At 50.2% G+C, this 12,052-nt stretch overlaps 1 protein-coding gene across 1 annotated transcript; it reads right to left on the bottom strand.

Annotated features, from left to right (window-relative positions):
• Window positions 1-8,343: 8,343 nt before the first annotated feature.
• HTR5A (5-hydroxytryptamine receptor 5A) lies at window positions 8,344-11,249 on the bottom strand. Its single transcript, XM_071428579.1, has 2 exons — window positions 10,255-11,249; window positions 8,344-9,315 (listed from the first exon to the last, which is right to left on the bottom strand). The coding sequence occupies exons 1-2, from the start codon at window positions 10,990-10,992 to the stop codon at window positions 8,986-8,988; spliced, it is 1,068 nt and encodes a 355-aa protein (XP_071284680.1). The 5' UTR covers window positions 10,993-11,249; the 3' UTR covers window positions 8,344-8,985.
• Window positions 11,250-12,052: the final 803 nt, after the last annotated feature.

Below are 12,052 nucleotides of genomic sequence, written 5' to 3'. Positions count from 1 at the left end.
GATCACCACGAGCATCACCTCACTGTGATCACAACACGCATCACCTCACCGTGATCACCACGAGCATCACCTCGCTGTGCTCACCACGAGCATCACCTCACTGTGCTCACCACGAGCATCACCTCCTGTGATCACCACGAGCATCACCTCACTGTGATCACCACGAGCATCACCTCACTGTGCTCACCACGAGCATCACCTCCTGTGATCACCACAAGCATCACCTCACTGTGCTCACCACGAGCATCACCTCCTGTGATCACCACGAGCATCACCTCACTGTGATCACCACGAGCATCGCCTCACCGTGATCACCACGAGCATCACCTCACTGTGCTCACCACGAGCATCACCTCACTGTGCTCACCACGAGCATTACCTCCTGTGATCACCACGAGCATCACCTCACTGTGCTCACCACGAGCATCACCTCGCCATGATCACCACGAGCATCACCTCGCCATGATCACCACGAGCATCACCTTGCCGTGATCACCACGAGCATCACCTCACTGTGCCAGAGCATCACCTCGCCGTGATCACGAGCATCACCTCGCCGTGATCACCACGAGCATCACCTTGCCGTGATCACCACGAGCATCACCTCACTGTGCCAGAGCATCACCTCACTGTGCCAGAGCATCACCTCGCTGTGATCACCACGAGCATCACCTCACTGTGATCACCACGAGCATCACCTCACTGTGCTCACCATGAGCATCACCTCACTGTGCCAGAGCATCACCACTGCCCCGGGTGCTGTGGGGCGGGCAGAGTGCTCCGTGTGCCGCCCGCAGCTCCAGGGGGACAGAGCCAGCGGCTCCCTCTCTGCTTGTCCTTCTCTGGGCCTCCAGAGCCACCTCTCCTCTCTTCTCAGCAGGCTCTGGGCTTGTGGTGGAGCACACGGTCGGTACGAGCAGGGATGGAAGCACAGCGCTCTCCATCTCCCGGTGCATGGGGTGAGCGAGCCTGTGACCGTGTTTACAGGGGTCTTAGGATGAGGGAAGAGACGAGGATCTGACTCCATGTTTCAGAAGGCTTGATTTATTATTTTATGATATATATTCTATTAAAACTATACTAAAAGAATAGAAGAAAGGATTTCATCAGAAGGCTAGCTAAGAATAGAAAAAGAAGGAATGATAACAAAAACTTCTGTCTTGGACAGAGAGTCCGAGCCAGCTGACTGTGATTGGCCATTAATTAGAAACAACCACATGAGACCAATCCCAGCTCCACCTGTTGCATTCCACAGCAGCAGATAATCATTGTTTACATTTTGTTCCTGAGGCCTCTCAGCTTCTCAGGAGAAAAAAATCCTAAGGAAAGGATTTTTCAGAAAAGATGTCTGTGACACGAGCCCATCCCGAAGAACAGGGGTCTGGAAAAAAAACAACGCCTCTCCTTAACAGCAATGGAGAGACCAAGGCTGGTCTCTCCATCGCTGTTAATTCCTGAGATAATTCCTGAGGTAATTCCTGAGATAATTCCCTCTTCCCTCTTCATAAAGGAGGATCACACCTACTTTATGGTTTTGAAGTGCCCAAGCCTGCTGCAATTTCAGCGCAGCCCAGCAGTGTTTTACCACCCCATTTAATCTGGGGCTTCATGACCCATTCAGTTCATCACATTTATTCCGTTTACCTTCTCCATGGGCCCTTGAGGAGCAGCCCTGACTCTGGGAACACCACCACAGCTCTACAAAGCTCCACCCAGCTATGGAAGAACTCCTCGGGGCATCTCCAAGAGCAAGAAGGGAGCCAGGAGAAGCGGTGTGGAGTGGGAGCTGCTGCTCAGCTGGGGCTGCCAGACAGAAGGATGAGGAGCAGGGGTCTGAAAAACAGCCCAGCTGCTCCACACCCAGACACACCATGTACACATCAGTGTACCCTGAAGGCCAGATGACCAAGGAGGGGCAGGGGGTGCTGCCTTGCACCTCATGCTGGGGAATCCAGGACACAGTCCCTGCAGAAGAGTCACCTGTGGGAAGGTGATGTGGTGGGTATGTGGTGTCTTGGAGTTGCGTGGGTAACAGTGGTGGGCAAGATGATCTGATGAGCAGCAGCAGATTTGCTGTCAAATAAATTTCATTTGAAAGTTATTTGCTATGCTCTGCATGCAAGCACTGGCCAATTTGATGCTTTCAGAAAGAATTTATAGGGTTTATGCTACTTCCAGTGTTCTCCAGGTGCCTTAAATGCTCACTTCAATAAGAAACAGCCCTGACACTCATTTTGGTTGGCAGTTATTAACAGCTTATAAAGTAGCCCGGGGGCTTTAGTCAGAGTAACGTGCTCTGAAACCCCCTGTAAGGCCAAGGTTTGTGCTGCAAAGCTGCAGGAAGCAGAGGAGCTGCATCACCTCTCCTCAGCATCTACCTGCCTCCTTTTTAAAACTCTCAGAAAAGCTTAATTATTTAATACCATGGGTTCTCAGTTTCTTTTTGCATTCAAATTCCAGATATTGAGTAACCCCTTGGGCCAGCAAGTGTGCTTGCACTTTGCATCTGCTGTCTGTTTAATATTCACCCCAGCACTGTGATGGGAAGGTGGAAGGTCCAAGGCACGCAGCAGGAGCATCCTGCCTTAGTGCACCTGGAAACTTTGGCATCAGGCGAGCAGCTGAGGAGAGAAAAAACATCACAGAACTGCAGCTCCCAGGCAATTGTGAGAGAGGCTCCATATGCTCCGGTGCCCATCGAAAGAGCCATTTGGCAACTCACCAAAATGATTCCTCCCCCTCCTCAAAGGCATGTCTCCACTCAAACTGTGAAAATACGTGACCATGGCTCTGCTTTTCCCCTCTAAGGTCTGTCTGACAGCAGCACAGGTAGCTGTGGGGCAGGATATCAGGCTGTTAGCAGATCTAGAAGGTGATCGCATTCATTTTCACCATGGTCTATGTGACACAGACTCTTTTGGGTTGGAACAGCCCTATTTGGTCCAGCTGTGAGATACTGCAGAGGCAGCACCCTGAGCAACGTGTGAACGGTTTCCTGATAGCCAGAGCTCCAGAACAGCACCACAGGGGAGCAGTGAAAAGGTGGGACATGTAATGGACTTTAGCAAGGTGAGCCTGACTGGGCATGGGACTGCCCAGCCCAGTGTCCTGTGAAGAACCAGGTGATCCAAACATTGAATTGGGCAAGAAGAAGCAGATCTTGGGGCTCTGTGGCACCTCAGCTATGGGTTTGGCATCTTGAGCCCAGAGGCAAGGAGGTCTTCTTCACCAACAGAGATGCTAATTTTGAAAGGCTGCCCTCCTCTGTGCCAGCAACTGAGGCTGCTGGGACCTGTTCTTAACCAGGGTTTGGGGATGGAAAGGCACAAGGAAGAAGCACTGACCTCAGGCTGCAGCCCTGAATTGATGAAAAATGCAGTGTTTCCAACACTTGCACAGACTCAGGACCTGGTGAGCAGCAGGCACTTTGGAATGGTACAGAGGTGTCCACTCTCTGCAGCCACCAGTGGGGAAGGGATTGAACTGGGCAGAGTGGACATCTCAGCCACATGGACTTTGTGTCCTCTCCCAGGAGGGCAGTCAGGCCTGGGGAACTTTTTTCCTGCAATTAGAGCTGCAGTGGAAGGTTTTTTACCCCTCTCTTTCTCCTTCCTGCAGAGATGACCAGATCTGTGATAGTGGCTGCCTGTCTCACCAGAAGCAGGGAGGGGACTAGAGGCTGGATTAGGAACAGTTTGGTTGGGAATGGCTCTGGCAGAAAACCAAGGGGAGGGTATAGCTCCAGTTTTATCTTTCCCCATCCCAGTTCCTATCAGAGAGCATTGGTGGGAAGTGCCTGGTCCAAGGATTACCCCTGGAGCTGCACCCAGCCCTGTCTGGTCCCATCCATGGGCAGCAGTGGAGCTTCAGCATTGCAGGAGCTGCTGTTCCCACTGCTGAAACGGACAGACAGAGAACAACAACAATGCACTGGGGGACCCAGGGAAAGGGCCCATCTGTCCTGCTTTTGAGGATGATTAGGGACAGTATTTGACTTGGCCAGCATGGAAAATAACACAGAATGGCAATGCTGAGGCTGACAGCCTGGCAGTGGTGAGGAGGAGGGAGGAGCAAAAAGACGATGAACTGAAATTGCAGCTTCTCCTCCAGTGACCAGAATAAAACCCACAGCTGGATACAGCCCATGCACAGGCAAGAAATAAGCCTGCTTGTTCCTGAAATGCTGAAAAGTCCCATATGTTCAGCTCCTGATGCACCCCATCACAGCCTTGTCTCTCCTCCTGCAACCAGGGCCCCATCCTGCTGCTCCTGGACACGTGGCTTTCCCTCATGCCAGGTCAAAATGCTCCCAACCAGTTTTTATCCTCACTTCTCTGTAGAAGTGACCTTATTTTCTGTATTTACACCTTTCCCAGTCCATAAGTCACAAGCAATTATTGGACAGTTTGAACCTCATATTGGTTTCTTCTTCAATTTTTAATGGAGGCATTGAATGTTGTCAAGTCGGATTCATTATTGAGTGAATACTTTATATCACCATCAGCAATGAACCATGTGCTGCAATCAAAAACATCAATGTGATTTATTTTAATTATATTTATTTCCTGTAATTTTTTATTCACCAAGTTATTTATCATCTCCTCCACTTCTTTTGCCAAGGATCAATTTCAAGCTGTAAATCAGTAACAGCATTTGTCTTAGAAATACTTGGCTCTCCAAATTTGCCTTTTTAAAATACTGGCACAACTCCAGCTCTTTTCCAGTATTCTGCAACTTCCTCAATACCTCGGTGTAACTGAAAATAATGAGGACTTAAAGAGCTCTTTGGCCATGTCCTAAATTCAATGAAATGCTGGCAATGTCATTATTTTCATGCCAGGGTGTATCCCAGTGGGGATGATAATTTTGTCATGGCTGTTTCACCCCACTGTTCTTACATGGAGCATTCATGGTGCCTGTATCATGTTCACCATGACTTTGCTGGAGCCCCAGGGGGATGCTCTACCAGTGATGGTAAAACAAGGGGTACAAGAGTAAAACACAATGAACAAAGCAGCTCAAACCACTGCCTTGCAGAAATCCCTTTGACACTTTGTCAGTTGCACCTCACCACTGCAATCACTGGAAGGAATAGCCATTAATTACCTTTGTCAGGTGAAATTTCTTTAATTACCTACTTCCAGGAAACTCCCACTTTCAGCTGCTGCTGACAGTCCAAAGGACACATCTCCTAGCAGTATTTTTTTTGAAAAGCCATGAAAAAATACCAGGGGGTGAAGTCATGTGTGGCTCACCTCTGGCTGTGCAGGGCTGGTGCACGTCCTGGCATCACCTGCCTGTGATGAGAAGAGAGCCCAACAGGCTGAGGGTGAGGGAGGAAGGTGGTTAGCCAACCTGTCCTGTAATCCATGGGCATTCTTCAATGACCTTTTCTTTCTTCCCTAAAAAGTAAAAGGAACCCAGAGCAGACTGCCCAGAGAGCTGCTGCTTCTTGAACCCTGACAGCACCACGAGCAGATGCTCAGCAGCAGCTGGAATTCAGCACATGCTGCCCTCACTACTGAGCTCCCAAACAGATGTTCATTGGGTTGTCAGGGCATTGAGAGGGAACTAAATTAATTGTAAGTGGGAGCAGGTTAGTTAAATCTGTTCTGGAAGTATTATATAGCCATTAAACCGCGTACAAAACTCAATAATAATGGGTAATAACGTTCTTCCTAGGAATTAAATAGAAGCTCAATTTATAATGCTGCTCGGCATTCAAACCAGAGTGTTCCACCTTCCTGGTACATGATCAACATTTTGTAATTAATCCTCACAAAGCCTCGGTGAGGCAGATCTCTTCACACCACTGATTCTGTGTATAAATGGGAACAAGGAGGTACAAGATGCCTCCTTTGAAGCTGTGGTTGCCTATGTCTTCAAACATGATTTGCATCTCTGGGAGCCCACTCAGCATCTGTGTTTGAATAATGAGAGCTTTGTAAAAAGCCTCGGAGCCTGGATCAGGTGCCCAGGTCTCTTTGTGCCACTTCCCTGTGCTGAGATCATTGTGGCATGTTTCAGTATGATTCTGCAGTGCAACCTCTAGAATAATGATATTTTCCCTGCCTGGTCATATTGCATTGCAGGGATGATCTTCAGAAGGAAAGCCCATGGTGTTAGGTCTCAAATATGAGCTGCAGGAATTGGCCAATACAAAAGCTGCTAATCTTGTCAAGATTTAAAAGAACAAATCTTACCACCAACTGGAAGCTGTTTCTTTCCAGAAAATGATTGTATCAGATGTGGCCTGCCAAATAAATGTAAGAGTAATTTACACCAGGATAGTGGAATACTCATGACTACAGGCAAATTGGAATTATCTAGTGTCACTTCAAAATGATCTCCTGTCTCCCTGTCACTGTTTAAGGCACAGCATGAATAAACAAAGGGTGTAATGAAAGGGAGCTTCATCCCAGCACCAAACTGCAACTGAAGTAGGGAATTTCCCACTGATTTCAGTCTAACTCCTGTCTGCTCACAGTGGACATTGAGTTTACAGCTGAATCCACACCCTGCACTAGGACCCCACACAACAGAGACAAGAGAATCTGGAACACTCATCAAGGACCAAATTAAAATGGCAGGGACACAGCTGGGACTGACATGAGGCTGTGCAGACATTATGTTAGGTGTGAAAATGGGGATCTAAGGTCCAACTTGTCAGGTAATCCATGCTTTAAAGTATCACTCTGGGAGCCTAAGAAGTAGTCTACTGTCAGGCACCACCAAGCTTAGCTGAAGTTCTTGAAGGCTTGAACAAGGAAGCATTTTTTCAAAGTCATTTTTGGCTAGACAACCCTTGTCACAACAAAAACAGCAATTCCCAACAGAACAACTCAGCATCAGTGATGGACTGTCCAGAGAAAGCAGCACAGCCTTTATATATTCAGTAAAAAAAAACAGTTTAAGAGTTTATTACAATTTTTGATACATCAGAGATGTCACTAATAATATTTTAATATATTAATAAAGAAAGAAAATGCTCTTTACTAGTTGGAAAGATTGGCCCACAGTGAGGGGCAGGTCAGAGCCTCTTCCATGGGAGTTAGAAGATTACTCCCATCCCACCCATCTTCTCCTTGAATTAATTGACATTAAAAATATGTTTTTACGAGACAAGACATGCCACATAAAAATCTGATTGACTGAAAAAAAATTCTCCTTTGCTTTCAATGAGGGCAGGGTTTTACCCAATATTTCTAACAGATTTTTATAAGATGGTGTTAAGGAAGATGTCAAGGGCTATCCTATTTCTCTTCTTGCCAAAAGGCAGGATCAACAATGTCCATGTCAGTGCTGATGGATGTTTGTCTAACTGGTCCTGAAAGGGCTGCAACACTTAAATAGCACCTTGACCTCTGCTTCCATTTTCACCTGTCCAGACACAGCAAAAGAAAAAGGGCTTTTATTGCCAACTCTGCCAGGATCTTTGTCTGGTTTAAAGGACCAGTGACAATTTTAACATCTGATGTCTCACGATCTACTGCAGATAGAAATGCATACTACCCAACCCCAGGGAGCTTTACCATCATTTATTGACATTATTTCCTTTTATCTCTTCTTCAGATATCTGACATGGAACCAGGGAGTTCTGACTTCCATCTTTTATTTTTTTCCACTGTTTTAGTTGTGGTCTGATTTCAGTGGCTGTCCCAGAACCAAGTTAAAACTAAAGCTTTCCTTTATCTGCAGACCTGTCAGTCCTTCAGCAGGGCAGTATAAAGTGTATAACCCTAATTCTAGGAGTGAAATTCAAACTATTATAATTAATTTGGCAACATGGAAAGGCAGGGAGGCAACAGAGCAGTAACAACCACATGGGATGAAGCCTTAGAGGGGCGGGCAGAGAAGGACAGGTGAGCAAAAAAATAAATATTCAAACCTGGTCCTTGCAGAAGAGAAGCTCCATGGTTTGATCATGCTTCCAGAAAGAAATATCACCTGCCATAAACTGCCCTTTGCTTGCAACCCAGTGCTCATGGAAACAAAGTGGGGTTTTTGCTTTGGTTTCAAGTTCTGGATTGCATTCAGAAATACTAAAACACTTTCCTCATTGAAAGGCAACTCGAAATACACCCCTTGCATCCCCTGAAACTACAGGAAATCTGCCCACAGCTGCTCAAAATACATTAATGTTTTAAAATGGGAAACAACAGGCAGGAAGGTTAGCATTTACAGCTGGTATTTCTGAACATAAAGGTCTGAGGCAGATGCTCACATGTAGCAGCTGGGGAATGAGAGGTGAGTTTCCCATGCATTCTCTCTCATTCCAGGGTACACCATGCATTAAGCTTTCACAATTAGTTTTTTTTTTTTTTTTTTTTTTTTTTTTTAAAAAAACCCTGCTACATAGAATCCAAAAGCAAAGAGACACAATTTGTTCTTCCCAAAGTATGTGAGAAAAAGCTTGGTACTTGTAGTCTGCGCTTAACCCTTACCAAGGGTTTTATTTCCCAAAAAACCAAACACTTTGCAGTCTTTACCAGTGAAAGACAAGACAAACCATGTTGTCAGCCAAGCCATAAAATATGTACTCTCACATGTAATCACAAAACCTCCTGATGCTATAGGGTCCCAGCTCTGCACACGGGACAAAGGTGATCAGTGCTGGGAGATTCCAGCAGTGGCCAAACCAAGGTTTCTTTGCTCGTGGATGCCTCTGTACCTCTGGTGCCACCAAACAGAGCATCACTGGGGAGGCAGGAGGAACACAGCAGTGCACTGGAGCGAGGATGCCAGGCTGCTGGCAGGAGAAGCCCTTACATGCTACTTGCAGGAAAAACAGCAGCTAAGAGGCTGGGATGGAGAGCCTGCCTGGGGACTGGGACTGGGTCTGGGACACACGACCCGTGGTGATGCATTTTTGCATTTTTAGCATCACCTCAGTATCTGTGGCTTTGAACTTCCTCAGGAATTTGGTCAGAACCATTGACACTTAAAATCAGCTTCCTGGGGCAGCAGGAAAGCTTTTGCTGCTCACTACTGCCTAAAGAATAGGTTCCTGAAGGCATTGTTGTAGTTTTTGTTGAAAGCAGTGTAGATGAGTGGATTAAAAAAGGAATTTGAATAGCCCAGCCATAGAAAAATGCTCTTCCAAACGGGTGGGATGTCACATGAGCAGAGTGGGTTGATGAGCTCTGTGATGAAGAAGGGGATCCAGCAGAGCACGAAGACCCCAATAAGGATGCCCACCATGAGGGCAGCTTTCTTTTCCTTCTGCTCTCTCCACGTGTCTCCGTCCGTCTGGAACGTCACAGTGGCGTGACGGACAGTGAAGACCATCTGTGGCTGCTGGGCAGCTTCTTTCACCTGTCAAACACAAACACAAGTTGCACCACATGTACCCCAGTCGGGTGATCCCACACAGCAGGTACAGAGCCCAGCAGTGCAAGCGAGGGCCAGGGCTCCAGGGGAAACACAAGCCATGCAGGTCACACTCTAACTGAGGGCAAGGTGGCTGTATAACCTCTTCTGGGTGATGGAGACTATTTAAGTGAGATTAGAAACTAGAGAGAGTCCTGAGGGTACATGGGGTTACTCATAGTGCAGCACAATAAGATTACTTCCCCACTTACAATCTGATCGGCAGAACAGGCACACACCCACATGCCGTGCACAGAAGTCTGCTTACTTCCTCTAAACCCATTGAGTTTAAGAGTTCTTGGTAGGAGAGGAGAGAAAATTAGCACACATTTGCTTCCTCCCTGCAAGAAATCTTTACAGTGCAGAGTCACCGTGCCTGGGATGAACTGACACGATGCAGTCATGATTAGGAAAGATTTCCAAGGACATTCTGCACGAGTGCTTTCTGTCTGGGTAAATTCACAGTGTCCCCAAAGCCCCAGCTGGTTGCCAGGGTATCGTCCCCAGCAGACACAGCTGCCCATCCATCCACTGTCCCCTTGCCTCCCCAGGGGAGGGACGGTGACCCCTTACTCATGCTGGCAAGCACTGATTCAGCATTCCATGGGGGGACATCCGTGAGTCACCGCTCGCCCACGTGGAGCTCAGGCTCACAGTACGTCCCAAAGTTGCTTCAGCTACACCTTGAGTGCTCACAGCTGGGGGCTCAGATGGAGCCAACAGACTGGGTTTGCAAGCTTTGCAGTCTGCCTTCCCTTGGAAGCCTCCAGGATCCACAGGGCTTTGGTGGATCACTGTTCACTTGCACACTTTTGGTTTAAGTTTCCCCCACTTCTACAAAGGCTTGCCTGCTGCCAGTGCTTGACCCGAGCAAAGCTGACCTACCTCCAGTGCTTCTCGTGTCATGGGGGTGATGGAGTTGCTCTTGCGAGATCCGATTCGAAACTTGGCAGCCCTGTAGATCTTCCAGTACACAAAGAGCACCACGCAGAGGGGCAGGTAGAAAGCCCCAAAGGTGGAGAAGATGGTGTAGGAAGGCTCCCGGCTGACTTGGCACTCTTCACTGTCCTCTGAGTAAGTCTCTCCCCAGCCAAAGAGCAGCGGGGCCAGAGAGATGAAGGCGGAGAGCACCCAGGTGAGAGCAATCATGATGTTGGAGATGCGGCGCCGGGTGCGCAGCGTGTACTCCAGGTGGCGGGTGATGGACCAGTAGCGGTCGAGGGCGATGGCCGTGACATTCCAGATGCTGGCAGTGCAGCACAGCACATCGAAGGAGATCCACACCTGGCACAGCGACCGGCCCAGCCGCCACCGCCGCCCGGACAACTCGTGCACCAAGCTGAGGGGCATGACGAGGGCTGCCACCATCACGTCAGAGACGGCCATGGAGGCCACCAGGTTGTGGGGCACCCGGTGGAAGCTGCGCACGCGGAGGATGGTGGCCAGGACCAGCCCGTTCCAGAGGAACGTGGCCACCACCAGCATGGCCAACAGGGTGAGAACCAACACGCTGAAGACGGACAGATGGGCCTGGCCGCCCTCGGGGCCGCCGGAGGACCCGCTCCTGTTGCCGCTGTCCGGCGTCGTATCGGCGAGGCAGCTGAGGTTGAGCGGGCGCTCCATGCCGGGGCTGCGGGGCTGCTCCGGGCTGCGGCGGCGGCGGGAGGCGCTGCGCTGGGAGAGGGGAAGCGCCGCCCTACCGCGGGCGCGGGGGGTCCCGGCTGGCGGCCGCCGGGGGCTTCATCCCCGGCAGGAAGAGCCCTGCGCCAGCCGCGGCTGACGGCAGCCCCCGGCCCGGCCCGCCCCGCGGCGAGAGGCGGCGGCTCCGCGGGCGCGGGGGGTGCGCGGCTGGAGCGGAGCGGGGCGGCGCGGAGCGGCTGGAGCGGGGCGGCGCTGGCGGCGGAGCGGCTGGAGCGGGGCGGAGGAGCCGCGGGCGGCCCCTGCGGAGGAGCCGCGCCGCGGGCCGGCGGGGCCGGGGCCGGGGCCGGGCGGGCAGGTGAGTCCGCGCCGTGCGCGGGTGCGGGAGCGGCCGCGGAGGGAGAGGGAGAGGTGCTGCTGCTTAGTCATGTCCGTGCGCGGCTCGGAACCGGCTCCGGGCCGAGCGGGAGGGCAGAGCCGCCAGTCCCTGCCCCGGCCGGCTGTCCGTGCCCGGTACGTGCCGCCCCTGCCGGTACTGCTGCCCGCTGTCCTTGCCCTGCACCGTGCGGGAATCAGCCGCGGCTTTGTCTCGGGGCGGCTTCGCCCCTTCCGGGCGTATTCCGTGCCAGCCGCAGAAAGTTAGCATCCCTTTGAGATTGTCCCTGGGCTCCTCTAAAATTGTGTTAGTGAGGCGCCGCGGGAATTTCCTTGCTCCCAGACAGGCTACAGTCTGCGCCCAGGAAAGCTGTTAGTAACCCTGGTTATTCTGCGTAGGGGCAATGTAGCAGGCAATGTAGCAATGTCTCAATTTCTTTGAGAACTTCTGTGCTGGCATTTCCTAACTTGTTAGCAATTGTCGGGGCTTTTATTGGAGATAACAATTCACTTGACTGCTCTTATTAATTGTCTATTTAATAACATTAGTTATTAATGAAGTGCATGAGCATTTCCCCTGGTTTTTAGTACTAATTGTGATGAGTAGTGGGATTCTGGGCTTCCTAGCAGAAGTCAGAATCTAACCCCACCGAGCAGGATTCCCTGTGCT

The sequence above is a fragment of the Agelaius tricolor genome, unplaced genomic scaffold (assembly GCF_023055355.1).
Source record: "Agelaius tricolor isolate 1412-34295 unplaced genomic scaffold, bAgeTri1.0.p SCAF_6, whole genome shotgun sequence".
NCBI classification, from domain to species: domain Eukaryota; kingdom Metazoa; phylum Chordata; class Aves; order Passeriformes; family Icteridae; genus Agelaius; species Agelaius tricolor.
The sequence above is the reverse complement of the archived record's forward strand: the minus strand, read 5'-3'. Positions and strand labels throughout refer to the sequence as shown.